The following is a 27,338-nucleotide window of genomic DNA, read 5'->3' on the forward strand; positions in this document are numbered from 1 at the left end:
AGAGGGTTCTAGAGCATGTGGAGGGGTGTGAGTGAGGTCTAAGAAGACTGGAAATGTAGCAAGGGTCCAGGTGCTGGAGGGCTTGTATAGCTAAACAGGATTTTATCTTGGATCCTGCAGGTTAGCAGGGAGCCACTGGAGTTTATTGAATACTGTGATTTGGTCAAAGCTGCACTGTAGGAAAAGCAGTTTGACAGTATAGTGGGGAGAGACATATTAAAGAATGTTAAGGGGTCCCCTGTATTTGTCTTTTTGAGTCGCTATATTTTCCATAAACACTGGACCCAGATTATGCATGAGGTCCTGAACATGTTAAGGACGGAGCCCCCCACCTCCAAGATGACATAATTTGTTGTTCGCACCCCAAGCTGGATTCCCTGTGTGTCAAGACAAAGACTTGAGGCAAGGAGACCAATCTGCAGGCTATTAAAATTGTCCAGGGCTGAGACGAAGAGGGCCTGTGTGAACCAGAGTGTTGGCAGTTTCAAAGGAGAAGAGGGTGCATGTGGAGGAGATATTATGAAGATAAAATCAATAGGCCTTAGCAGCCTTAGGGCATCATTTGGGAGAAGGGGGTGTAAGAGAGAATGAATTGAGGTTGATACCATTGTTGCAGATCTGGGTAACTGGGAAGGTGGTGGAACTGTGGACAATACTAATAAAGCTAGAAAAGAGGGGAGGATAGAGGGGCAGATAATGAGTTCAGTTTTGGATGTGTTGAATTTAAGATGTGTTCATCCAGTTTGAGGTGTCTCATAGGCAGTTGGATATGTGAGACTAGAGGCAGGGCAGGGCAGGGATGGGGGAGAGAAAGAGAGAGACTGATTAAGATTAATAAGTAAGTTGTATCTGCACAGAGATAATTATTGAAACTGTGGACGCTGATGAGATCACCAAGTGAAAGAATATAGGGAGAAGAAAAGAAGGGCCAGGACAGGGCTGTCACTATGATTGCATTAATGTGTCTGTCCTCCCATCACCCCTCCAGCGATTATTTTCCTTTTTTGCCAGTCTAGTGGGTATGAAATGGAACCTTAGAGTTGTTTAAATTAATTTCTCTTACTCATAATGACTTGGGACATTTTTATAACATTATTGGTAACATAACATTTTTCTTTTAAAAAACTTAAACAGTTATCATTGGTCATTCCACCATTTGGGGTCATGAAAACCAGAATAGTTTCATAATAGAACTATCTTTTCCCCATAGAAACAGTTATACAGATGGCACTTGAACATTCCCAGATTAGCTCACAAAAGCCTATAATGTGGTTGAATTACATTAGTAAAAGTAGCCTGAGTCCTAGGTCTAGAGAGCCAAGGAACTATGTAGGTGAGTGGAAGAGAGAAGGCGGCCTTCCTAGATCCAGAAATAACTGTAAAACAACCTGTGACTTCCATGTATAGTACCCCCCCTCCCCAGAACAACTTGAGGACCTGCTAAGCCTTCCGAAGATTGTTTACATTTTTAGTGAAGGAGATTTGTAAAAGGCTGATGGACAAATAGGCAGCCATGTGGAGTGACTGTTAGGGAGATGGCTGACCTCGAGTCTTGCATTCCTCTACTTCTTCCCTATAGATTCTCTAAAAATGTGGTTGAGTTTGTAGAGCAAGGAAGTCGAGTTAGCTGGTTATTCGGATCCACAGCAGGTTGATTCTAGAACTTGGACCAAAGTAAAGATCCACATTATAAAGACATCTTTTCTACATAATTTAACACAGTGTAGATTCATCTCCTTTACATTCGTGACATTCCTAATGCCTCTTTTTCTGAAAGAGATTTTGAGGAATTTCACCTGGCCTACATTTTAAGCAGAAGGCTCTTTTGATTTTTTTTTTTTAATATAGATGTCTAATGTCATTGTTGTAGTGATAACAACGGTTAGGGGGAAGAGGGAGAGGAATAGATAGGTATTAAGTTAGCTTCTGTGTGTTGATAATGCAGGTGGACTGCGGGCAGAAATGTCATGACCGAATATTCACATGTGTGTAATCTTTGAGTTTCAGTGTTTTGAAAGTTGTTTGTCCACTGCCCCTGTGAGGTTAGGTGATGCAGATGCTCGGGTTAAATGGCCTGGCCATGTGACCATGGGTTTGTCAGGCTCTCTGAGTTTCATTTTTCTCATCTGTAAAATGGGGCTATAATAGCACCTGCCTCAAAAGGTTGCTGTGCAAGTCAGATGAGGTAGAAAGAATGTCAAGCATTTTGCAAACTTTAAAGCCATAAGTAGATATTTATTACTATTATCATTACTGTTATTTTCACAACTTCTATGTGTTATAGTTTGGTCTCCTAACTCCAAATGCAGTCCACTTTCTGCTCTACCATGCCATGTCTGTGACGCCTTTCATGCAGTGCTTTCTCAGTCAGCAAGCTCGAGGAAGTTTAACGTATGGAAGGGGCACAAGAGACTTATCATCATATGCTTGAAAAGCTATTCTGTGGAAGAGAAAGTAAATTTTCCTGTGACTTCAAAGGGCCACAACAGAGAAATTACAGGGAAGCACCTTTTGGTTCAATATAAAGAACTTTCAGAGCTCTCTAGCACAGAAGCAAGCTAACTTCCGTATAAAGTAGTAAGCTACTGTTGCTAGAAGTATTCAGGGAGACACTGGATAACCTTCTGACAGGGTATTACAGAAGAGATTCCTTGGTTGACTTGGGTGACTGCTCTTTTCAACTTTGAAACTTTGATTCTAAGCAAACGAGTCTTTCTAAGGTTATTGTCCCTTGTTAATTGCTGTTTTTCTCCTATTCAGTAAACTTATAATGCCCTAGACTTAAATAATACCTTTCTGCTGAAAAACTTCTAACTGCTATTCTAACTGCTATGTATCTTCGATTTTGCAGTAACTGAAAGAGGCCATAGAAAATGGAAGCACTTTTGCTTGAATATAACAGTTAGGAGGGAAAGCATCAGTTGGAAAAACATCTTTGCAGCAGATTTTGATAAGGATTTGCTTTCCAAGATCTGCAGCCTAATAAAGTAACACAAAGATATGAGACCAAGGGTCTTAAGGCAAATTCTCAGAAAAATTGCAAACTGTTAACACCATGTGAAAAAATGCTTCAAATCACTAATAAATAAGAGAAATGTACATCAGAATTGCACTTTCACCTCATACCTAGTAAATTGGCAAAGATAGCTAGAGCTGAGGATAGTGTTGGCAGGACTGCAGAAAGACTGGCACAACACTCCCTGTTGGTGATGCTGGTCTGATCATTCTGGAAGATTGTAATTAGACTTAAAAGAGTCCCTTCAGTGTTGGACTCCACAGGTTTCTGTCCCTGCTGGGCATGAGCCCCCAGGAAGTTAAAGGTGACAGTTAACACAGAAACCAGTTTCCCAGCATTTTTTTTTGTAGTAAACAAAGAACTGGAAACATAGATGCCCATTGTTTGGGAAAAAGCTAAACCAGTTGTGGGTACATGAATGTAAGGGAATAGTGCTGTTCCATAATCAGTGACAAGAATGAAGAATTCTGGGGAGACTTGTGAGAATGATTGATTCCAAAGTGAAGTCAACAGAATGAGGAAAAGTCTATACACAATGATGTTGCCATGTCATGTAAACAGGAACAGAAATGGCAGTTGAATGCTAATTAGAATGAATAAATCTGGTGCCCAAGAGATGAGAAAGTGTCCTTCACTTCCCTCATTGCAGAAGGTATAATATTGCATAGATTGTCATATGTGCTTATTTTGATGTGTAGTTTTACTGAACTATTTGCTTTCTTTTTTCTCTCTTTAAATCTTTGTTACTAGGAGTGGCTAACTTCAGGGTGTATTCAGAAATGAAGGTGATTTTAAAACAATATATATCAATAAAAAATAAAACTTAGAAAAAGATGCTTTGGAGCTCATGCAATATCCTTGTAAAAGAGAAGACCTGGGACGGCCAGGTGGCTCAGCGAGTGAGAGCACTGGCTCCAGTGTCGGGATGACCTGGATCAAATCTGGGCTCAGATACTCAGCACCACACCCAGAAATAACTGGCCGTGTAACCTTGAGCAAGCTACTTAACCCCGATTGCTTAAAAAAAAAAAAAAAAAGAGAAGACCAGAATTTTTATCTCTTTGTTAATGGCTATGTGACCATGAACAATTTTATAGTCTCAGCCCACCCTTTCTGATGTAGTATACTCTGTTGTATACCATGCCCTGTTTTCCTTTTTTAATCCCTTAATTTATTATTATAAATTAAATTATCAGAACTTCATTTTGTGACTTACTGTGATTTCCCTTTCATTGATTACTTCCTGACTAAAGAGGTTTATCATAGACTCTAGATAGAATCACAACACAACTCAGTCTACATAGAATCCTCATTTACAGATGGGACTGATTGGTTCAAGGTCACAAGGTCATAAGCGTCCAACTTGGCCTTTGAACCCAGTCCTCTGACTCTAGGGCCATTGTACTTTCTACCATGCCACCTAAGGTTTATGTTAGGGTTCTTTTGCTACCGTATAAATTAAGACAAAATTCCAATATCCAGACTGACTTAATATGAACAGTCTCCTTGTTCTGAGACTCCCTTTAGGTTATCACAGCCTCTATGCTAATTAATCTTCCTTCTCTGGATTTCTTCAACAGCTGTCTCTGAAGTGTCGAGCTCCTGAAGTCTCCCAGTACATCTACCAGGTCTATGATGGAATCTTGAAAAACTGAAAGACTGAAAAATGGAGGCGTCTTACGGCCCCTGCCATCTGTGTGAACCAAGAACTCTTTAACTGGAAGCAATTGTGTTGATGTGTAGACTCTTGAGTCCAAACCACCCTGACCCACCAAGGTAGTGACTAGTGTACTAATGTGTACTAATGTTAAGACACAACCCTCTGGATAGTTTTACCTGCCCACAGATGTCTGTAAGCCCTGCTCTACCCACTCCCTGCATCCATCACCTGTGAGCTTCTCCACCCTGTGCCAATGGCTAGCATTTTCTAAACCTGCTTTAGGGCCTAGTTTGTTATTTTGTAATTGAAAACTCATTTCAAAAATCAAAAAAAGAAAAGGGAAAAACCTGTTTATTAAAGCAAGGAAAAGTATCATTGAATCATTAATTGCACTTTATTGTTTTGTATTTTTTAATACATATTGAAATTTTTTTTGTTAGTGTAACAAGTTGGAAAGGCAAAAAGCAACTGCCCCTTGGTGACTGAGCAAAGCTCAGGGAAGGGCAGATGCCAAGTCAGAGTTACTATTCTCTCTGCGCAGCACGTTTTCAGGAGAAGCGACTTCATCCCCAGTTAATTGAATTTCCAGTGATTTTTTTTTTTCCCTCTCTCCTTCAAGCAGTGTGCTTTCCCTAATTTTGTTTTTCCCAAATTGCTCCACTTTTGGACAAATCAGTCTCCCTTACTTGGTGATTCCAGGGTCCTAGAGATTTGGACGAGGTTCCCGATTCCAATTTTGCAACTGAGAGAGACAGAAATGCAGCTGTCAGCCCTGGGGGTCATTGAGTGAAAAGACTGAGACTCTCTGCTTTGCCCCTGGCCAGATGGGTGTGGTGGAGGCCCAGGGCCATTTCTCACACAGGTCCCACTCCCTGAAATCCTCCTGTTAGATGGGATGGAACACCTGGATGGTCCCTTTGCTCTCACAACTGCAGAAGCTGAGGCCCAGACAGGAAAGGGCTTCCCTGAGATTTGGACCTTCTGGCCCCCTTCTTGCACGCCATCTCACTGCCTTTCCCCTCTTCTGCTGCCTTGTGTGTCTTGTTCTCTGTGCCTGTCTGTGTTCTCCCTGCTGATCTTAGCCCCCCCTTCAGTCCAGCACTTTCCCAGTGCCTGCCAGTCACATGAAGGAGCATGCTGTAAAATACAGATACCACCAAGGGAATAGCCCCCATTCCCACGGGCCCTGGGCCCAGCAGGTTCAGCTCAGTGAAAATGTAGGTTGGAACTGCCACAAATCCATTGTCCTGCTTACCTTCAGCACCTAATTTCTGTGGACGCTTAAGATTAGCTTGGAAGGGGTCGTCAGTTTTTATCACCACACAGTATCCCAGGAGCTCCCCCTGTCCCTCTTTTGTGGTTGGACATGCATTTTGAAGAATGTTACTACATCTGAAACACCAACTTTGTTTTATTATTTTCTTCTCGGGGGGCTTGCTCTGGTATGGCCCTTTTGCGATTAATCCCTACAACATCAACCTGGATCTGTGGGTGCCACTGGCCATCTCCAACCCTGGCTGGTATTTCCTGAGCTCCAGGGCCTTATTGGAGGCTGAGGAGAGGGTTGCGTTTTCTTAGACCTCAGATACTTTTAAGACTGAAGACCACTGGTCCCACTACTCTCTCTGCCTCACCCTGTCAGCTCTCAAATTCTGGGGATTCCCACCAATCCCAGGCAATGGACTGAGTGTCAGGAGTGCACTAGAGTTTGTTTTGTTTCGAGAGAATGGGGGAAGAGACCCACCAGATGGCCCAGATTGTTGATTGTGCATGATAAAACATCCTGGTGTGTGCCACAGGCATCCCAGCAGCCAGGATTTTGCCCTGTGTCAGGTGTGCCTGGCTTAGACCACTTGTAGGTCTGGGAGTGGCTCCCCTCAAACCAGCATTAAGGCCTTGTGAGAACCCAACCACGGAGTCATAGAGAGGATACCTCCTGGCACCTGCCACCAGCTGGTGTCTGCCAGTGGTTGTTAGAGGTGTGCACAGAGGTAGGAGCGTTAGCCCAGTTGTCTGCATGTATGTCAGAAGAAGACAAGCAGAACCATAAGGTCTGCTAAATTGGCATTATTGCTGTAGCGTGGAGAGCTTCTCCCATGATGACTCAGCATCTCTGCTGAGAAATGCTCAAGCCTGGGGACAATGAGGAAATGTTCAGGGGAAGGGGCTGGACACTTGGCTTTATGGAAGGATGTGTGCCTCTGCCCTAAAGTGGGAAGGCCTGAAGGGCTTCCAGTCCCTGTCAGCCATGGGGTAGGGATTGTCCTCACTTGGCCAAGCGGAGTGAGCCAGTCTGGGCCATCTTGGTCTTTTGGAGAAGTTGGTCATGTGGCACCTTTACACATCCTTACACGTGGAGCACAATTTCTCCAGCTCTCTTTCAGAGGGAAACAGATGTTAACCAGCTCTGCATTCTTTCCCTTTAGTGCTTTTGGACCATGCCTAACTGAACTGCGTGTGTGTGTGTGTGTGTGTGTGTGTCTGTGTATCTTGTGTGTCTGGCATGAATGCAGGGGATAAAGGGAAAAAACCACCCAGAATGATTTTGCTGTCCAGAGGTTCCTTCCAAGTGTCTCCCCTCCTGGGCCTGGACTTTATATGTGTCTGTTCTGTAAAGTTTAAAGCTGCTGTGGAAGCAGGCGGGGTGGGGGTTGGGAATGGGGATGACTATACCACCCTGGGAATGCTTGTCATTCTGTTATCCCCTGCTGGAATCTCTTGGGGGTGTAGGGGAGGGGGCCTCTTGGCCTAGTGTCCTTGTCAATAAACTCATTTACAAAAAATAAAAAGTATGGTGTATGCTTTGTTCCCTGAGCTGAAGCACTTGCAGAAAACACAGCTAAGCAGAGAAACTATCCGTGCCCAACCTGGAAAGGTCATTGGCATCACCCTCCTGTACTCCTTATTCTCTGGCCCTGGGTTTCTGCTGTTGCTCAGACACGGTATCTGATATCTGAAATTGGAACGATGAGGATTCACAGGTTTGTGAAGACATCTCCTGGCAGCCCTTGTGAACCACCACTCCCCCCACACCCTACCGCCCACCGCAGCTGCATGGACCCACAGAGTAGTGAGCAGTTAAGGGATAAGTCCCTACCTACCTGATCAGTCTTCTGGCCTTATTCCTCACCAGTCTCAACCCAGCTTCCGCAGGATACCCAGATTGCTCCAAGGGCATCTGCCAAACAAGGGCAGCTGCTTCCTTCCTGCTCCAAGGCAGGCAGCCAGGGACGCAGAGGGTGGAGAGAGCCTTAGGGGCTGGAACCACTGCCACTCGAGGGGCCTTCTGTTGCTCTGCCCCGAATCAGCTCCATCTTCCTGCCTTCCTGTGCATCCCACTGATTTTTCAGGTTTTGAAGTAGGTCATACTAATATACCTCACAAATCAGACCTTAACCCCTACATTAGTTCAGATTACATGGGAATGCCAGTTTGCAAGCCTAGCATCTGACTGAGGGACTTGGGGTAAAATTTCAGAGAAAACCTTTGGATTAGCTAATCTAACCTCTGTTCCCATTGTGTCTATATTCCCTGTTCTCTGGGGAAATATCCATTCAAATTCCCTGTAAATCAGGAGTTCTTAAGCTAAAGTGTGTTGCTTAAAAAAAAATTAATTTGATAACTATATTTCAATAAAGCTGGTCTCCTTTGTAATCATATATACGCATTTTAAAAACATTCTGAGAAAGGGGCCATAGGTTTTACCAGATTGTTAACAGTATTCATGACACACACAAAAAGGTGAAGACCTCCTGATGTAAATGAAGGCTACCATTCAGAAGATTGTGGTGATAACCTGGAAGATAAGAATCCACGACTTTGGTCCCTAGACATCTAGCGGTTTTTCTGGTTGTGTTGGTGGAGATGGCAAAGAGAACTAGGAAGTCTGTCTGGTTTTCTGTAGTGTTCTCTGGACCAGTGATTTAAAGGTGAGACCAAACTGGAGAACTCGTCCATGTGACCTCCAGTTCAGACTGCATGGGGTAGGGTTCGCTCTGGTATTAAAAAACATTTGGGAAAACATTCTCAACTATCAGCTCACTTTGTCCTCTTCCACTTCATGGGAAATCGGTAGAATGTAGAAATCGTCTACCCCAATCCCCTTTGCCATGTGTAGGAAATTAAAATTTACTTGTCTCAGGAAGCAAGCCTAGAGCTGGGCAGGCACCCACTATTAAAGGTAGTAGTTGCTTTTCAGCCCTTGTTACCAGAATGGTAATCTCAGAAGTCAAAGGTGAAGAGGCAGGAAAACTGCCAAGGAGTCCCACCCCAGCTTATATCCGTGATTGCTTTTTCTGGCTTCACTGAGGGGCCCAGATTTCTTTTTCCCCACCACCACCCCCAGTTCCAGGAGGCAAGAGCCTGTTTATTTTAATACCTGGTGTGGTACTCGGAAAAGCTAACACCTCCCCCGTTGTTACCCATTTCTAGCTCCTGAACGCTAATCCTAGAATCCCAACCAACCCCCAGACAATAATATTAGCTGCAAGGATGTTTCTTGAAAAGTTTCCGAGTTGGCTTCAAACTCTCCATCTCATTTTCTCATTTAGCTTACGACCTGCCATCCGTAAGGCTGCCAACAAAGGGAGGAGGTTCTAGGCTGGAAATTGGGGTCCAGGGGTTTTATTAACAAGGAATGATGGTGTAGTGGAAGAATGCTGAAGTCAGAAGGCCTCGATTCACATTTTGGCCCCAATACTCTACTTGAATGACCTTGAGAAAATCTCTTTGCTTCTTCATTCCTCGGTTCCGTTTCTGTAATATGGGGGGAGGAGAAGAGGAGTTCAGGGGTAAGAGTGTACAGCATGATCTCCAAGAGCACTTTCAGGTCTAAATCCTAGGAACTTTCTAGACATTAGAGCAGTTACTGGCTCTTAACTTGGGGTCCATGCAGAGATTTCAGAGGTCTGAGAATTGGATTGGAAAAAAATCACATCTTTATTTTCACCAGCCAATCGCTAAATTTTTAAAAAATATTTTCTTTCAATTTGGATTTTTTTAAGAAAAAGTACATTCTGAGAAAGGGTCCATAGGTTTTTACCAAACTAACAAAAGGGTTTGTGAAAAGATGATAAAGAATCCCTAGCCTAGGGCAACTTTTCAAGGCCTTAGTGCTGTTTGAGACTTCTCTAGTTGGGTGAGAAAGGGAAGGGAATAAACACTTATGTACCATCTAATATGTGTGTTTGGCACAGTGCTGAGCACTTTTTTTTTTTACACAAATAACTCATTTGATCCTCAAAATACCTCTAGGAGATAGGTAATACTATTATCCCTGTTTTACAATTGAGGAAACCCCGGCAAACAAGCTAAATGACTTGCCTAGGGTGACACAACTAATAAGTATCAGTTCAAATTTGAACTCGGGACTTGCTAATCCTAAACCCAGAGCTCTAACCACTGTACCACTTAGATGCCTCTGGATGGGCTGAGAAGAGTCTGAATCTGGAAACTCCACCCATCTTCCGCTCCTGAGTTCAAATACCTCTGACCTTCCCCTTCCCTCCTGGTCAAGCAGCCTCCAAATCCAAATAGGGGTTCAGGATATTTTAGTATTGTTTAAGAAACAGGCAGGAGCCAAGGACTTTGGCCCTTGTCTTTCCAGACCATTTCTCTATTATCTTCCACTGGAAGAAACTACCCTTAACAATGCAAGTGGGTTGACAGGTTCCTCACCTTTCCAGCCCCCCTGCAGCAGGCATTTCTAGTCCACCAACCCAGCCTGAGGTGTATTGGCAGACCCAATTGCATGTTTCTATATATTCAAAGAGGTGACTTTTAAATTTTCAGCCAACCTCTGTTCAAGCTGAAATAGGGCTGTAGCAATAGGGAATAGACGTGGCAGAGAGGAATTGGAGCCGGGTTAAGGCCCCAGAGGGTGCCATAGGCGGGGCTTTGTTCAACCCAATCCAAAGTTTTCCCAATACGTATTATAACATAAGTCCACTTATCCCCAACCTGGCCTAGTAACTGAGCGATGCATACATACTATCTCAGCTCTGTAACCTTGCCCCTGGCTGCCAATCCGGCCGTCCCCTCCTTTCTGTCTGGGTTGGGTTTGTTGCCAAAAAGAGCCCAACTGGAGGGAAGAGGAAAACGTTCCGTTCTGAATATTGCACACTTCTAAGGATGGGGGGGGGGGGGGGAGGGGGGAGCTTCGTTTTCCCTGGAAAGGTATGAACGTGAACCCACGGGTTACACAAGGGAGATCCCGAGCTCAGGACTCAGAGCCAAAAAGGAAAAAGTAGAATTAGACTTTTGGTCTACTGGTTCCCCTCTCCTTCCTCTACCCTTATGGAGAAAATGAATAAAAAGGGGGAAAGGCGGGGCAGGTCAGTGTGATGGATTGGATGCTTTCTTGTCTCGAGTCCCCAAACTCAGCGCGTGCCTGACATACTCAGGCTTGTTCCAGGAGGTAAAACTGTAGACTGGGGGGGGAAGGGGGGAGGGGGGGGGGAAGGGGGGGGAGAAGAGAAATTCGCTCACAGCTGTTCGAAGGCGGGTCTCCCTCCTTAGTCTCCCCCTCATCACAAGCGGAACAAAGTTACTTCGCCTCACCCCAACACTCCGGCGGGTGCTGACCATGGTAGAAAACCTAGACCTAGGGTCCAGGACAGTTGTGAGTACAGTCGCTACCTGCTGACCGCTTGAACAGAGGAGAGCTAGAAGTAAGGACTGAAAAAAGCGAACTCATCCTTAGTGCTAGTCTCCTCCCTTGCCCCCTCCTACACCCCCCCCCCACTTGGGCTGACCTGATCCCAGAACCCATTGGAACTGCCCCACCCCCGGTCCTTACAAGTCTGTGTGTGGAGGCAGGGGGTCTTATGGTTATACTTAAAAATACGCACTGGATGTAGAGGAGTAGGAATCGGGAAGGGGACTTGGGAAAAAGATGCCCCCTCCACCCCCCGAGAAAGGACCAAGGGAAAAAAAAAGGTTGAATGAGTGAATGTGTCAGACTCAGGGACCCAGCGGAATCCCAGATCAGGGTTCCCCCCCACAACCTTCCTGCCCGGCCCCCGCTCTCCTCCCTCCCTCCACTGCGAGCAACGCGGGCTCCGGAGGGAGAGAAGGGGCAGGAGATTTAAAAAACAAAAAACAAAAAACCCCCCAAAACAACCCCTCCAATCTCAAAACCTTCCTTCTCATCTCCTTTCCCCCACCCTTTCCCCTGCCCTATTTCAGCAGGTAGAGGGCGTCCCACCCCCCCCTGCCCCCCAAGCCGGGGAGCCGGGGAGGGGACAGCGCCGGATACAGGGGGAACCCCGGCCCTGGGCCCAACGGGGCTGGGGGCATCTAAGACGGCCCCGGGTAAGCGGCTGAGTTGGCCGGGGGTGGAGGTGAGGGAGGGGGAGAGGATACTGTTATGTATGGGTGGGGGCGAACCAGGTGTGAGCCAGCAGTGGTGGGGTGAGGGTCTGCATAGGGGGTGGAGAAGGCCAAGGACGCTGGGCCGGGGCGGGGGGGTGCTGGTGGCGATGGGCTGGGGAAACTGTGCGCTGGGGCCACGTGAGAGAGCTGGTGTTTGGGGTGGAGGGGAAAAGAGATGGGGGCGGGAGGGGGTGAGAATCTGTGGGATGTAGAGAAACAGAAGCGGAGAAGCCGATAGCCCTGAGAAAGGTGATGGGGAATGTCGCTATATAGGGAGGCAGGGGTAGAAGTAGAGGATGCAACTAAGGATTCCTCCATGCCTGGGCTACCGCCTATAGGAACTAGAACCTGGCTCCCTGGCTCCTGGGCTTGAGGCCAGGACAGGGGCATGTGAATGCCTCTGCCAAGGTTTACCTACATCCAAACGTGCATAGCCGGGCTGGGGCACACCCTGTCTAGCCCTCACCTTCCTTAGGTGGCCAGGCTATGGGTCTTCAGGGAAAGAGATGCTAGCCCCTCAGTCAGTTCCTTTCTTTCTCCTGGGGCTGATTGCAGTCCACAGGCCTTGGGAGGGCTTACAGAGGTCTCAGTCCTGTTTTTTCAGACTGCAGTCTTCTCCCCTATCCCCCTCTCTGGGGGCTGGGATTGAACTATTTGGGAAAATACATGGCATTGGCGGATGGTGGGATTACTCCATTGCCTTCCCCACACTCCAGTAGGGTCCAACATAGTGATGGCAGTGAGAGGCAAGGCACTGTGGTTAGATCAGACCTGGGCTTCCTGGGACAAGGCCTAGGGACTTTACTCCCCCTCTTCTCCCAGCCCAATACTATTGCCCTTCTGTAGTGCCTCTTTCCTTCCCTGCCCCCAAGAGAATGCCTGCATTTCTGATGTGAGTGTGGAGTGGGGACATAGTAATCAAGGCACAAAGACAGGCAGGGCCTATCTCAAAACCAACCAGGAATAGGCAGTCCTGGGACAGCCTGAGCGTCTCCCTTCCAAGCTCCAGGTCCTGCACTGTGTGCTGCAGATGGTGGCAAAAACCAGCAGCCAGGGCCCTTGGTGAGGCCTCTGCAGCTACAGCTACTCACTCCTTTCACAGGATTTCCTTCAGTCCTAGGGATGGTTTGTTATGTAATTAACCTAACAGAAGCTGCTTGCTGGCCAAGCTGTAGTGCCCTTGAGTGTCTGGGTCTGGAGGAACCATGTGGAATGGTTCTGAAGGGTGAGAAGGATGTGGGCAGGTTTTAACAGCTGATTGGCCTCTCCAGCTTGAGTGGGATGAGGTTTGAAGCACCCATGTGTACATGGAGAGAATAGGACCCACTGAGAACACACATAGTAATCAGGATGCCCTGCAGACTTGCAAGGAACCGCAGGGATCCTCTCTAAGGGGACATCTAGCATGGGCTTAGAAGATAGCTGCTGTGCTTGCACTAACTAGGCACCACCAAACATAGAAACAGATGTAGCCATGCAGATACATGTGGAGGACCTGGATGGAGTTCATCTAAGGTTCTCCCTGGTTATCTTGCCCAAAGCCTAGAGCAGGGAGAGGAAAGGAATGGGAGTTTTATTTAAACTGCCCAGAATAGGGAAGATGGGGAATCTCCCAGGACCCAGGGGCAGTGCCTGGAGTCAGGAAGCACTGAGTTCAAATCTGACACTTACTAGCTGTGTGATCCTGGGCAAGTCACTTAACCCTGTTGGCCTCTGTTTCCTCATCTGTAAAATGAGCAGGAGGAGGAAATGGCAAATCACTTGGGCATCTTTGCCAAGAGAACCCCAAATAGGGTCACGAAGAGTCGGACACGACTGAATAACCAGGACGTGTCTGAGCCAGGTCTCTTTCCCCTAAAGGCCTGCCGGAAGCCGTGGAGCAGAGGCCGGCAGGGACAGCAATGGTCGGTGCTGACGGTGGCTGAGCCCCCAGCCCCTGGAATATGCAGCCCGGGGGGTCCTCCGGAGGCAGCGGCAAGGACGCGGAGGCGGAGCGGGGCCGGAGGCATGGTCTCCACCTATCGGGTGGCCGTGCTGGGAGCGCGAGGCGTGGGCAAAAGCGCCATCGTACGCCAGTTCCTTTACAACGAATTCAGCGAGGTCTGCGTGCCCACCACCGCCCGCCGCCTCTACCTGCCCGCCGTCGTCATGAACGGCCACGTGCACGACCTCCAGATCCTAGATTTCCCGCCCATCAGCGCCTTCCCTGTCAACACGCTGCAGGTAGGGAGTGAGAGTGGTTAGTTTGTCTGTTGGGGAGGGGCAGAATTTGAACTCGACCTTCCCCTGGACTTAACTCCTACCCTATCTTCCTAGACTGCTTTCATTAGAATCCACCAAAACCGGGGTTCCAGTCCCCAGATTGCATGTTAGGAGCTGGACAAATCCATTTTTTTTTTGTTTATTCTAAATCCCCTTTTAAAGCTGAGGGGTGGGGAGTGTGTGTGTGTGTGTGGAGGGGGTGGTATTGTGTGCTCTAAATAGTATTTGTAAAGGGCAACTTATTAATTACTCCAAATTGCACAAGTAGTAAATGGAACAGGATTTGAACTCAGGCCTCAGACTCCTACTAATACTAACATTTTTCATGGGCTACACTGCCTTTTCTTGTCCAACTTCCTCCTTTTACAAGGCAGGAAGCTGAGACTTATCGTGAGTTGACCAAGTTAAGCTAATAGTAATAGGGATAGGAACTGGACCTGTAATTTCGCTGACACAGGGAATTAACTCCCTCTCCCCATGCTGGTCCTAACCTTCTCTGTAGCTTATGTCTTTCAGAGTTGCCTGGAACACTAAGGGGTTGTGACTTGCCCAGGGTCAAAAAGTCTTCAATAAGAATTGAACCCAAGTAATCATTCAGTCAATCTATATTTATTAAGTTCGTACTAGGCACCAGGCACTAAGTGCCAGGTATACAAAGAAAGGTAAAAGACAGTCTGTGCTCTTAAAAAACCTACAGTCTAATGAGAAAGAAACAAGCACACATTATTTACTTTTACTTTTTTCTCTTTTTTTGCACATGTTATTTACAAACAAGCTATGTACAGGATAAATGGGAAATAAGCAACAGAGGGAAGGCATTAGAATTAAGGGGGACCAGGAAAAGCTTTCTTCAGAAGATGAGATTTGAGCTGGGACCTGCCTCTGTAATAATGTAATTTCTATAATGATAAGGTTTGCAAAGCAATTTGTACGTATGTATAAATAGTTGCTTGTATATGTACACATATGTAGAAATACATATTTACATTGTGTATTTTACATATTTTCCCATTATGTCATTTGATCGAACATAGGTGAAGGTTACTAGGTGAAGGTGAGCCTTGGAAACCGGAAATCTAGAATTTTATTTTGGCTACAGAACTTTGATGGTGCATCTATGCCTCAGTTTCTTTTTAAAGGATAATCCCTGACCAGCTTCTAATCCTCTCTTGTTTTTGAAGAGAGGTAGTAATGAACATTTCTTCAAAGTTGAAAAAATGGGAAAAGGCTTAGAGTCTCATTTTCCAACTTGAGCAGCAAGGCGATGAGTGGTCAAGAGCCCCATAGTAAGAGTAAACTGAACATGGTTAGTGTTAGGAGGACCTGGATTCCAACCCAAGTCATTTAACTTTAAATCCAGTGCTCTGTCCACCCTGACCCAGTTTTCCTAATCCCTTTTCTCCTTGCCCCATCCCAGACACTTTCCCACTCTCTTGGACTCCACTGTGAATGATGTTGGGAATCCTCACTTCATAGCCCTGGTTTCTGGTGATAACATCCTCCAGGGTTTTGAGTCTAGATTTGTCCCTAGTCCCTCATTTTCTGCTACTTCCCCCACCCCTCTTGGGACAAGTTATACCTGTCCCAACTGACATCCCACAGGAAGGGAGATAATGAATGTGAAAGTAGACCTTTATATAATATGTAAGCTATTATTAGTATTGGGACAGAGCTATGGGGCAGGCTTGTTCATTAAGGAAGTCTTACAACTCTGCAGACAGTTTCTAGAGGTGATTAGAGAAAAATTTGAGGACACAGTGGGGTCACCTGACATGCAGAGGACTGAAGGACTGGCTCCTGATAGCAACCTCTCTGACTAAAACTGCAGAGGTTGGGATAGGGAAACAAAGAGAGTGGTACCCAGAACTCATTCCATCCACCCAAGTCAGTAGCCAGGGCTTATGGCAGCCATGCTGGCCTCATAACCACCATTATCTCTGCATTTCCATCAGCCAGGATGCCAGTGCCAAGGACATAAGACAGAGCAGATAAAGAGTTTCAACCAGGGCAAAACATGAAGAATGGTGGTGGTCGGCTCCTGAAATAAGGAGTGTATAAACAAAAACTTTTAGCCCACATCTTGGGGTTGAAGAAGGCAGAGTGACCAACTTGCTCTTATTCTGAGGCTTTTGATCCTGCTTACTACCTTGCTGCTCAAGTGGGAAAATTTTTTTCCTTATTTTTGGACTTTGAGGAGATGTCCATTGCTACCTCTCTTCAAAACAGGAGAGGATTAGAGGATAGTTGAGAACTGGGCAGCTAGGTGGTGCAATGAATAGAGCATTAGCCCTGGAATCAGAAGGACCTGAGTTCAAATATGGCCTCAGACATTTGACACTAGCTGTGTGACCTTGGGCAAGTCACTTAACTCCAATTGCCCTGTCCTCTCCCCTCCAAAAAGAAAAAAATATATAGTTGAGAATTAGCTTTTAAGAAGAAACTGAGGCGTAGATACACCATCAAAATTCCACTCCGTTCTAGAGTTCTGGTTTACCAGATCTCTCTCTCTCTCTCTCTCTCTCTCTCTCTCTCTCTCTCTCTCTCTCTCTCTCTCTCTCTCTCTCTCTGTCTGTCTCTCTGTCTCTTTCTGTCTCTCTGTGTCTCTCTGTCTGTCTGTCTGTCTGTCTCTCCTGTTTAAAACCTGCTTCTTCCTCTATCAGAGTAGCCCTATCAAGGGAGGCCTACACCAATGATAGTATCTATTTTGAAAGGAAACATGGTAAGTGAAAAGGGACAGTAGCCTTAGAGTCTAAGCAGCTGGGTTCAAATCTCACCATTGACAGTACCTGTGAACATTGGGCAGGTCATTTAAACTTCCTGGGCCTTAGTTTCATCATCTGTAAAATATGGTTGGGCTAATGTCGTTTGAGTTCAGTTCTTCTCTAGATCTGTATCTATCTGAATTTCCTAAGATGGGGCCTCAATCTTCTCCCAATTTCTTCCCTCCGACAGGCAGGGAACCCAAGGAGGTTAGGCAACTTCATGACAGTCCCAATGAACTAATGGAATCAGTGACAAAGATAGAGAAATCCAGGGTGTCTCCCTTGCAGATCTGTAAGTGGTCCCAAAGCCCAGCATGGGTTGCCTATTTGCCTCCCACTCAAATATCATCATTCCTACACTAATACAGCCCCAGAGCAATCTCTAAATAAATACTTGAGGCATCTATAGGGATCTGGTTTGAAGAAAATCAACTTCCTTGGGGATTTTCATCTCCTCTTCTATTGCTCCCATTTTAGTTTCCACTGGAAGGGGGAGGTGTGAGGGAAGAGCCTAGCCAATCAGGAGGCTATGGAAGTTTTTCTCCTCTTCTTCTCCCCTGAGGCACCCCTGGGGAGATGTGGGTGGAGATCAGCCTGGAAGGCCCCCACAAGGGAGGAAGATAAGAGTCAAGGGAGAGGTGGAGCTGTCACCCTGGAAGGCAGGCAGCTGTTTCCTCTTCCAGAGAGGGAGAGCAAAGAGGGTGGGAAAGGTATCAGGGAGCAATGGAAAGAATATTGGATTTGGAATCAGAGAACAGGGTCTGGAACCCCACTATGACCTTCAGAGGTGGAAATACATGGCACCCAACATCCCTTCCAGTTTGCAATCTCTGATTATATTTATGGTGAATGTGTGTCTGGTATCCCTTCTTCCCCAGGTTTCTTTTGCCTCAGCGGGATTGGGATGGGGATAAACCCACATAAAAGGGTGGCTGGCTCCCCAGGTTGAACTTTGTTGAGGTTATTACATACATTCCATTCTGCCACCCTCTCCCACCCCTGAAAATCTTCAGGGTCACTGAAACTTAGTCCAAATTAGAAAGAGTGAGCAGCTATCCAAAGGTTTAGATTTTTCCTGAAATAGGTACTTCACATCTTACCTGATTTCAAGTTGGGTGTATTTTTCTGAAAGCCCTGCCCCAGTCAATGCAAAGCAAACCTTTGTCCTTTGCTTAATTGAGATGAAGAAGAAACTTCAAGATAGTCCTTTTTTTTCTCTACCTTTCTCCCACCAACCTCTGGCTAATTTCACAAAGTGATCAGGAGAGGTGTCCCCACTTCCCCCTACATACCAGTGGCCTGTGGTACTCATGATCCCTTTAAGGAGAAGCTCAGAGATTTGCTTTTTGTTTCATAACCACACCTTGTAAGACCTTCTGCAATGAGCTCATCCCCTTCCCAAGGGGATCCACCAAACTACACCAGCAAATCCATCTGCCTTTGCCGGGTAATTAGTTAATTAATCTATTAACAGATTTGCTGTTTAATCCAATCAACCTTTTACGGGGATCCATTCATCTTAGTGTATCAACCCATTAATCTTTCCTTTAGGTAACTCTCTTTAAGCTTTATCCCCAGGGGTTATCCCAGGGTCCTCCTTATGCCTGCTTTAGCCCTCTACAGCATTCTAGAATTCATCCAGCTTTAACATCCCTGTCTGCTGCCTCGCCAACCCCTCGAGCATAACAGTATATATATCATCTCTATTAATGTCCCAGGGCCATAGGTTGAAATCTCAAGCACCAGGGTGAATATTAGGGATGAAGGAGTGGGATTCTGGATCTTGGGCTGGGAAAACTTGATTTCAGGACCATGGACAGCAAGTGAATCTGTTTTTGGACTGGGAAGTCATGGAAATTTTCTAGAAAGTGATTTATTATTGATACATAAAGACTGGAATTGAAGTTATGGATCATCCAGTCCAACTCCCTAATTTTACAGAGGAGGAAACTGAGGCTGCAGAGGAAAGTGATTTGTCCAAGCTCACACAGCAGCAGAACTGGGACAAGAAAATGAGAGGGTTTATGTTTGGAGAGAGCAATGGACTTGGAATCAGATCTGAGCTCAAATCTCTACTCTTCCATATACTATTTGTATGACAACAGGCAAGTCATTTACTTTCTCTAGACCTTCAAACTTTCTTATTGGTAAAATGAAGGATGGTGGGGGTGATCAGGCTGCAACATAAATACACTTTGGGACTCCAAATATAAATAAGAATAAAAGTTAATAAGCAATTGCAGGTTAGAAAGAGGTCAAATATTGAGGGGAAGACACAAGGGATGGATACATACAGTGTTCCATTGGTAACTTCTTAATATCCAGAGAAATAGAGGAAGGACTCCAACACTTATGAGTCATCCTTTTTGTTGAAGGATGGACATAGATAAAGTCCCATAGGATGGGCAGGTATCAATTGATTTCAGTCTGCATTGTTGAAGGGCTAGAGCCCATCAAAACAGATGACTAATATCCATTAGTATTTGAATATTTAGTAATGGAGCAGCTAGGTGGCACAGTGGATAAAATGCTGAGCCTGGAGTCAGGAAGTCCTAAGTTAAAATCCAGCCTCAGACACTTACTAGCTGTGTGACCCTGGTCAAGTCACTTTACCCTGTCTGCCTCAGTTTTCTCATCTGTCAAATGAACTGAAGAAGGAATTGGCAAACTGCTCCAGTATCTTTGCTGAGAAAACCCCAGATGAGGTCATGGAGAGTTGGATATGACTGAACAACAACATCATTGAGTAAAATGAGAGACAGAGCCTAGGTGATCTCTAACATCTCTTCCAGCTTTAAATCCTGTGATTCTATGAATCCAAGTCTCCCAACTTCCAGCTTGTGGTCCATGAACTCACCAATATAGAACTGGAGGGAAGAGGTTTTAGAGGTTCTTTCCACTGCACCTACACTGCTATCCTTGCCAAGTCTCAGCTTCAGAGGTGTCCAGGTCTAGGCTCTCCCTAAAGACAGTGTCTTCAGGGATGGAGCCTTCCTTTTCCAGGGGAGATTGGGAGGAGCAGTAATAGCCTAAGCTCAGCCTGACAATGGGCCATCCTGCTTGGCTCAGAGGCAGGTATCCTCATCAGTAAACAAAGGGAACATGGGGGATGGAGAATGAAGAGATTCACTGTTTACTCTCATGATGGCTATTACAGGAGTGGGCAGATGCCTGCTGCAGGGGGCTCCGGAGTGTCCACGCCTACATCTTGGTTTACGACATCTGCTGCTTTGACAGTTTTGAATATGTAAAGACCATCCGACAGCAGATCCTGGAGACAAGGTGAGACACACACACACACACACACACACACACACACACACACGGGCACACACAATGCTGAACCCTTCCATCCCAGGTTTCCACAATTCCCTGGGGTAACGTTAGCACTTTAATGTATTCCCCTGACGGGTAAAGCCGGAGCCTTCTCCTCCCCCTCCTGTAGGTGTAAAGGGTAGGACCCCCTAGTAGGACTTCTTCTAGCAATGCTGTACACTCTCCTGTGAGTACCAGAGAGGATAGTCAATGGTACCAAGGTTCATGGTGGAGCACATGAGTTGAGTGTTTCTTCCAACCACTGGCTTCCAGGGACCCAGTTAACTTTTCTTTCAGTCCTAACTTAGTGAACTAGTCCTTGGCAGTCATTCCTTTCCTAACTCCTCATCTCCAGGCCCAACCAGCCCTTTTTTTCTCTTTTTTCTTTTAAAATTTCTAGACAGTTTGGGAACAATACATAAAGGGCTAGGCTTCCCATGGGTGAGTGGTGGGGCCTCGGAGCCTCTCCAAATTGCACAGGAAGGGGAGAAGGCATCCGGGTAACACATAAAATCCCTCTCCTGATCCCCATACCCTCCTGGCTGCTTTATTTTATTTTTAAAGGGAGAGTTGTCCAAGATTGCAGTTGAGAATCCTTAGAGGAGTGGTTGGGGGCATGTGGATGAAGATGATTAGGCCAAGTCGGTTTTGCCTGCCCTTCCCTTCTTCCTCTTCCCTTCCCCTTCTTCCTTGTCTCCTCTGCTCCCCATTCCCCACTGCCATGGGCTCTCCCTCTTTCCTACCCTCCTTGTCTTCTACTCCGGGCACTCAGGGTGATCGGCACCTCGGAGACGCCCATCATCATCGTGGGGAATAAGCGGGACCTGCAACGGGGCCGAGTCATCCCGCGCTGGAACGTGTCGCACCTGGTTCGGAAGACGTGGAAGTGTGGCTACGTAGAGTGTTCGGCCAAGTACAACTGGCACATCCTCCTGCTGTTCAGTGAGCTGCTCAAGAGTGTGGGCTGCGCCCGATGCAAACACGTACACGCAGCCCTGCGCTTTCAGGGGGCCCTGCGCCGCAACCGCTGCACCATCATGTGACCTCCCCCCCTGCCCCCTTGAGCGGGGGCAGGGTGGGGGGACACACCAAGGTTGCTTCCCCTTACTGGGGGAGGCAGGGACAGAAATGGGGAACAGAGCCAGCTGAGGGTGGCAGGGTGGGGCATTTTGTTTGTCCGGCTATCCTTCTCCAAAGTGGCCAATACAGGACTGAGGGCCAGGGTCCCTTTTGGGGGTAGGGAGGAGGGTCCTCAGAGGTAGCTGGAAGGGGTGCTGATGGGGATGAGGAGGGGATTTGAACCTGCAGCCCAGCACAGGCCTGATGCCCATCCTGACACTCAAACACACTTACACTCCCCCCACCCCCGACTACTGTCCTACCCTGGTTTGAGTCAGGGGGGAAAGGGAAGCATTTCATAACTTAGCCTCTATGGGATCCCCAGTCCTTAGTCCCTCCCAACCCTGACATTTGTCTTCCTGGGACAGCCATACTCCACAACGTAGCCTATAAACAGTCCCCCCTCCCAGATTCTGCTGCCCTCTGGGATTGGGGTCCAGGGTTGGAGGGGAACCCCCCCTTTGGTGAGTCCATACCACCTTGGCCTAAGGCTGTCACATCTCCAGAATCCTTCCCTGTTGAAAGCTTTCCCACTCCATGTCTGTCTGTCTGTCTGTCTGTTGTCTGTCCCTCTTTCCTTCTGTGTAGATGTCTACCTTCTGCCCATCCCAGTCCCCTGAACTCTCCTTTTCCATAGGGCTCTTGCTTCTTCCATCTCCCTGCCTGAGGTCTGTGTGTGTCTGTGTGGTCATCCCAAAGGTCTGTTCAGCACAGCACCAGAGGGGGTAAAGGGCAGAGAAATGCGGGTGGCCTCCCTGGGACTAGGGTCATGGGGTTGCAGTCCCAGGTCAGCGAGAGGGCAAGGGGGCAGAACTTCCAAATGTGAAACTGCCTCCTCCCTTCCCTCTCCAGGTAGACTTTTCCCACCCAGCAGCCTCCAGAGACACAACTCACCTACCTTCCAGCCTTAACTTGATGGCCTGGTACCTGTCAGGTACTCCCTTCCCTGACCCTCCAACCCCCAGAGCCAGATCAATCTTTGGTTTGAATATTTTACTTTTAATTAATAGACATTTTGGAACCAAAAAAAAAAAAGGCAAAAACAAGATCAGGTTTCCCATGGCATAAATTTCTTCATCCCTTTGCCCTTCTAGAATTGGGACATCTGTGTCCCCTGCAGGGCATGGATGATGGATGGGACAACCTCCCCAGAGTGGCTGGGCTCACCCCCAGGAGGCCAAACCGTGGGGTAGAGCGTGTCCTCTCCTCCCCAAGACGGAAAGGGCAAACCGGGCAGGCCTCCCTCAGACATCTGGGCACAGGCTCGATTTGCCCAGATTCTCTCTGCTGTCTTTGCCTCTCTGATTACTTAGCTCCTCCTACCAATCCCAGACAAGCAAAACTAGGAATTGAGATAAGCATGGGGATCCCTCCTTCCCTCCCTAGATTTGTCCCCAACCTCCCCTTGGGACGGAGGTCTATTTGGGAGCTCCCCTCCTCCCTCTGGCTGGCCCTTTTTCCCCACTGCGGCCTCAACCCTCTCCCCATTTTTGCCGGCTCTCTGGCCGGATTTCTACCTCTTGTCACCGGAGCTCATCACTGTCAGTTTTTTAGAAATAACAATAATAATGTTGAAAACGACACTAATAATAATGTAAGGGCTAGGATGCTGGCTCTCAGAGCTGGGGGACACAGAGAGAGGGAGAGAGAAATCATCCTGTGTCCCCACATATATGCTGTCTCACCTATCAAGGGGTAGACCATGTAATAAGTGAAACCCCACAAATCTGTGCTCAGTGGGAAAACAGTGGGATGGCATTTCTCCAGGGGTGTCGAAGTCGACTCTGCCTGAGAACTCAGCTTGCAGGACGAGGATAGATTGGGTCCAAGGTGAGGTTTGCAAATGGGGTTGAGATGGGGAAGGGCCCTGGGGACGTGTGACTTTATCATTAGAATCTAGGGTGTTGGGAGGAGTTTGCTATTCTGTTTCCCCAGCTGGTCCCCCAGTCTCCCTTAGAGAGTTAACAGAGACTTGTAATAGCCCTAACCCTGGGCAATCTGGGCCTCCTAGATTCTAGTCCTTGACATGCTGTGCGATCTGAGACAAGTCGCTCTCCCTTTGTGAGCCTCCCTCAGAACCAGAGGAGATGGCTCCCCTTCCCCACCCCTTCAGGTGGCTGGGAGGGTAAATGAGAGTGCCTCCTAACTTCCTTCCCTTATATCACTGCCCCTCATTCAGGGGACTCGGAGATGGGAAGGAAGAGTGATATCTTGGCTGCCCCTGTCACATTCTAGCTCCAATGTATCCTCCCTGGATGGGTGTGTCTTCTGAAAAGGGGGGCAGGGGGACCAAGACCTTTGGTTTCCCCCCTCACACACACCTCCTTGGTGGAAGTTATCCGAATGTATTTCCTGACTGATTCTCCCACACCTTCTTTTGCTTCTTTGGATTTTTGGACTCCCTTTCCCCTCCCCCAGTCTCTGTTCCTCCTCTCCAGGGTTTCCGACCACAGGGTCTGGAAGTGTCTGTAAAGCTTGTGGCGATGTTATGGGAAGTCAGATTAAAAAAAATCAGGGAGCATTTTCCCTTGTTTCTTTACTGAGGAGTCCGTTGGATCTATCTTTGGTAGGAGGGTGATGCTCGGATAGCTCGGGGGTGGGAAGGAAAGGAAGGGGCTCATTATTGGAGCCCAAAGGTTTCCAGAGGGAGTGAAGAACCAGAGCCCAGACCCTTTCCAAGGAACAGATGACCACCTGGCTGCCGGTGCCAGCCTCTGGGCTCAGCCAATGAACAGAAATTTGAGGATGGTGTATTTAAAGAGGGCCATATAGGTGAGCTAGTAATAGTTTCAAGAGAAGGCGAACCATAGGATAGAATTTTATCTGAATGACATCCCCTACTCATGTACTTCATCCAAGGGATCCAGAAGGATGTCTTTTCTCCTAGTTTTCAAAATCAGTCTGCTCCTTCCCATTCCACTCTTCAGCCCCTAACTTATTATAAAGCAGTACTCTGGAGAGGAAAGGACATCAGGTTTAGAACCTGGGTTCGAATCCCAACTCAGCTTATTAGCTGTGTGATCTCAGGAAAATCATTTCACCTCTCTGGGCCTTGGGTTCCTTCACATTGGGTTAGATTATCTTTAAAATCTTGTTGAGGCCTAAATCCAGTGAGAATCTGATGTCTAACCTGGATTTATCCTGTTTAGGTCAAGCACGTCTCTTCTTCCTTAGACCCACCTAGAAGACCAGTCCATAGCCTTTTTTATAAGCCGAATGATTTTTATGATCTGAGTTCTTTAAATATCATCCCACAGGTCCTCAAATCCACATCCCAAACTGCCCTGAGGACCTTCAGTTCTTTTTAGACAGAGAAGTTCATCTGCCCATTTACTCCAACCCTCTTCCCCTTCCAAGTTTTTGACAGGTCCATTCACCTCTTGGTTGTGTCTCTGAGCCCCCTTCCTGCAGTGTGGGGCCCTCTGAGGAGCATCGGATTTGGAGTCAGGAGGCTTGGGCACCAGTCCTGGCTCCAAGACTACCTCCATTACCATGGGCAAGCTAGTTCACACTTGTGACCCACAGTATGCTCAACTGTGTGATAGGAGAAATCATTGAACTACTCGTTTCACAAAGCTGCAATCCAGAAAAGTCTTTGGCAAATTTCAGGTGCTATAGAAATAAGTCTCTGTCCTTCCCTCTTCAAAGGCTGAAGAGGGAGGCAGGCTTTCAACAGTGCCATAGTGGCAGGACGCTAAGATGGTAACTGGAGGTTGTACTCTCTGTCTCCAGAAGACGAAGAAGTGAGGAAGCAAACGTGACTCCCCATGTCAGTGTCCTGGGACAAAGCTGTTTGCCTCCTATTAGTTAGGGGCCAAAAACTCGGAGAGAGGACATGTGAATCAGCCTGCTTCAGAGACACTGTAGCTTTAATAATTTAATTGGGAGAGGAAACTCAGACTTGATCCAGAGGTCTGGAGATAAAGGTAAGAAGGTCAGGAAATGGCTCTTGGTGGGAGGATGGGAACAGGAGCCATGCTAGGTTACAGTTTCCCCTACCACCTTCTAAAATGGGTTTGTGTCCTCTGCACTACAGAACGGATCAGACTGAAGCAATATTTGAAAGTTGGACTTTTTAGCTCAAACCCTGGGGCAAAGAGTGGAAATCTTCCGTTTTCTGGGGGTGGGGTGGGGTGGGAGGTTCAGAAATCTGAAAGTCAGCAATATCCCACCCTTGTTCCTCCCTGCCCCATCTCCACACACTGAGCAGAGGGGGTGACCAAGGTTGGATACCATTTCAGACCCAAGACTCCTCATCATCCTGTGGGAGCCAGGATGGATCAGCAGGTGGTGATCCCAGGCTTTCAGTGGACAGGCCAGTGCTGATCTCTGATGGGGAGATATCTTCCTCATCCACTGCACTACCCAGCTGAACCTTCAACCTAGGGGTGGTAGGAGGCACCGTGGCTTGGCTCTGGCGATAGGCCAGGGGCGTGGGAATCCTGGAGGGGCGCTTTTCTGGACGGTGGTCTCGACGAGGTCGGATCTTGGGTCTCAACTTTAGCTTATAAATGGATGGTATCCTCTCTGGCTTCTTCAACACCCTCTTGCCTTTCCCGGTAGGCACTTTGGACTTTTCCAAGTCCGAGGTGGGTATGGGTTGAGGTCCTTCATTGCCATTGGTCTCAGGGAGTGGAGCCATAGACTGGCCTTCCTGTTCTCTTGGAGCTGGTGTTCTCACTTTTGTGCCTCTGACCCCTGCACCAGCCTTCCTCCTGGTCCCATTCCCTTCCAAGCTCCTCTTTCCTTCTGAGTCACATTTGCTTTGGCCTGTGTCTAGCTCCGGAGTGTGCATCCCCCAGTCACCCATGTCCACCTTGAGGAGGGCTGGGGGCTCCAGAGCCAGTTCTCGAATGACACTATCATAAGGAGCCCCAGGCACTGGCCACCGTGCTCCAGGGTGAGGGACATATACACCACTTCGAGGAATATGTATTGTTGGGGGCTCTGTGGGGCAAGGAATCACTCCTGGGTGGGGCCCTCTGGCCTCTGGCATCTTGATGTTGGTCAAGATGTCATCTTCCAGGCCCTGGTACAATGCCTGTTCCTTGGCCTTGTCAATGGGCAGAGTGGTGAATGTCTGTCTTCCATGCTGCTGCCTGGGTGGCTGGTGTCTTCCAGCTTCTGTCACAGTGCCCAGTGTCTGATCCTGGCCTCTTGACCTCACCTCCAGGGACTGACTTCCATTTCTGGGCTGAGGGGTGTTTCTTCCTCCAGCTCTGACCCTTATGGTTGTGGAGTCTCTCTCTGTTTCTGTTGTTGGAACTGGGATACCATTTCCAGATTCTGAGGGACTCCTTCCTGGTGTTAGTGGGCAACTGGTTGCTGAGCAGATGGGGATCTTGATGACTCCTTTGCTAGGGGAAGAGGATCGAACAATTCCAGGGTTCTTAGGTTGCGAAGCAATGACTCTTTGTGCCTCATCCCAGGAAGGCTTCCCAGCACCAAGAAGGGATTGTCTGAGGATAAAGGGCTTGGATAGATTGGAGGAACCGGATAGGGCAGAAAGGACTCTTTCCAGTGGCCCTTTAGGAGCCATCTCAGGGGCTGAAACACTCTGAAGAGCAGCGTCAGTGAACCACCTTCCTTGGATATCCATCTCTCCGGGGCTCCTGGGGGTAGGGCTCCCTCCCCTGGGGGCCTCAGGTGAGCATCTGCTTTTCCATTGTCCTAAAGGAACCCGCTGCAAATCCTGGCCAGTTTGTGTCAGTGAGCACTGAGATTGGGGGGATACATCTCCAGCTGGTGATTGCCCATGGGATGGGGGTCGAGTGAATGAGCACCGAGATTTGGGGGATACATCTCCAGCTGGTGATTGCTCATGGGATGGGGG

General features: G+C 47.5%; 5 protein-coding genes across 14 annotated transcripts in view; 4 read left to right on the forward strand and 1 right to left on the reverse strand.

Annotated features, from left to right (window-relative positions):
• AP2B1 (adaptor related protein complex 2 subunit beta 1) overlaps nucleotides 1–7,465 on the forward strand; it is a 151,261-nt gene extending 143,796 nt beyond the window's left edge. For all 10 annotated transcript variants that reach the window (XM_069089950.1, XM_069089951.1, XM_069089952.1 and 7 more), the window contains one exon: nucleotides 4,597–7,465. In XM_069089950.1, the coding sequence (XP_068946051.1) occupies nucleotides 4,597–4,671 (75 nt within the window). In that variant the 3' untranslated portion in view covers nucleotides 4,672–7,465. The remainder of the gene's footprint in view (nucleotides 1–4,596) is intronic.
• Nucleotides 1–27,338, forward strand: part of TAF15 (TATA-box binding protein associated factor 15) — a 135,220-nt gene that overhangs the window by 11,336 nt on the left and 96,546 nt on the right. The window lies entirely within an intron of this gene.
• RASL10B (RAS like family 10 member B) lies at nucleotides 11,709–24,026 on the forward strand. Its single transcript, XM_069089962.1, has 4 exons — nucleotides 11,709–11,987; nucleotides 13,908–14,270; nucleotides 20,229–20,353; nucleotides 21,159–24,026. Exons 2-4 carry the CDS (start codon nucleotides 14,055–14,057, stop codon nucleotides 21,427–21,429), a joined length of 612 nt encoding a protein of 203 aa, XP_068946063.1. The 5' UTR covers nucleotides 11,709–11,987; nucleotides 13,908–14,054; the 3' UTR covers nucleotides 21,430–24,026.
• Nucleotides 13,357–27,338, forward strand: part of LOC138162618 (protein Wfdc21-like) — a 387,573-nt gene continuing 373,591 nt past the window's right edge. The window contains exon 1 of the mRNA XM_069089964.1: nucleotides 13,357–13,360. The gene's annotated coding sequence lies outside the window, so the exon portion shown is untranslated. The remainder of the gene's footprint in view (nucleotides 13,361–27,338) is intronic.
• The window catches only part of MMP28 (matrix metallopeptidase 28), a 73,142-nt gene continuing 71,546 nt past the window's right edge, over nucleotides 25,743–27,338 (reverse strand). The window contains exon 13 of the mRNA XM_069089947.1: nucleotides 25,743–27,247. Within this exon, the coding sequence (XP_068946048.1) occupies nucleotides 25,743–27,247 (1,505 nt within the window). The remainder of the gene's footprint in view (nucleotides 27,248–27,338) is intronic.

This window comes from Petaurus breviceps, unplaced genomic scaffold (assembly GCF_028583685.1).
Source record: "Petaurus breviceps papuanus isolate PSGF00001 unplaced genomic scaffold, PetGlider_PUasm1.0 186, whole genome shotgun sequence".
Lineage (NCBI taxonomy): Eukaryota > Metazoa > Chordata > Mammalia > Diprotodontia > Petauridae > Petaurus > Petaurus breviceps.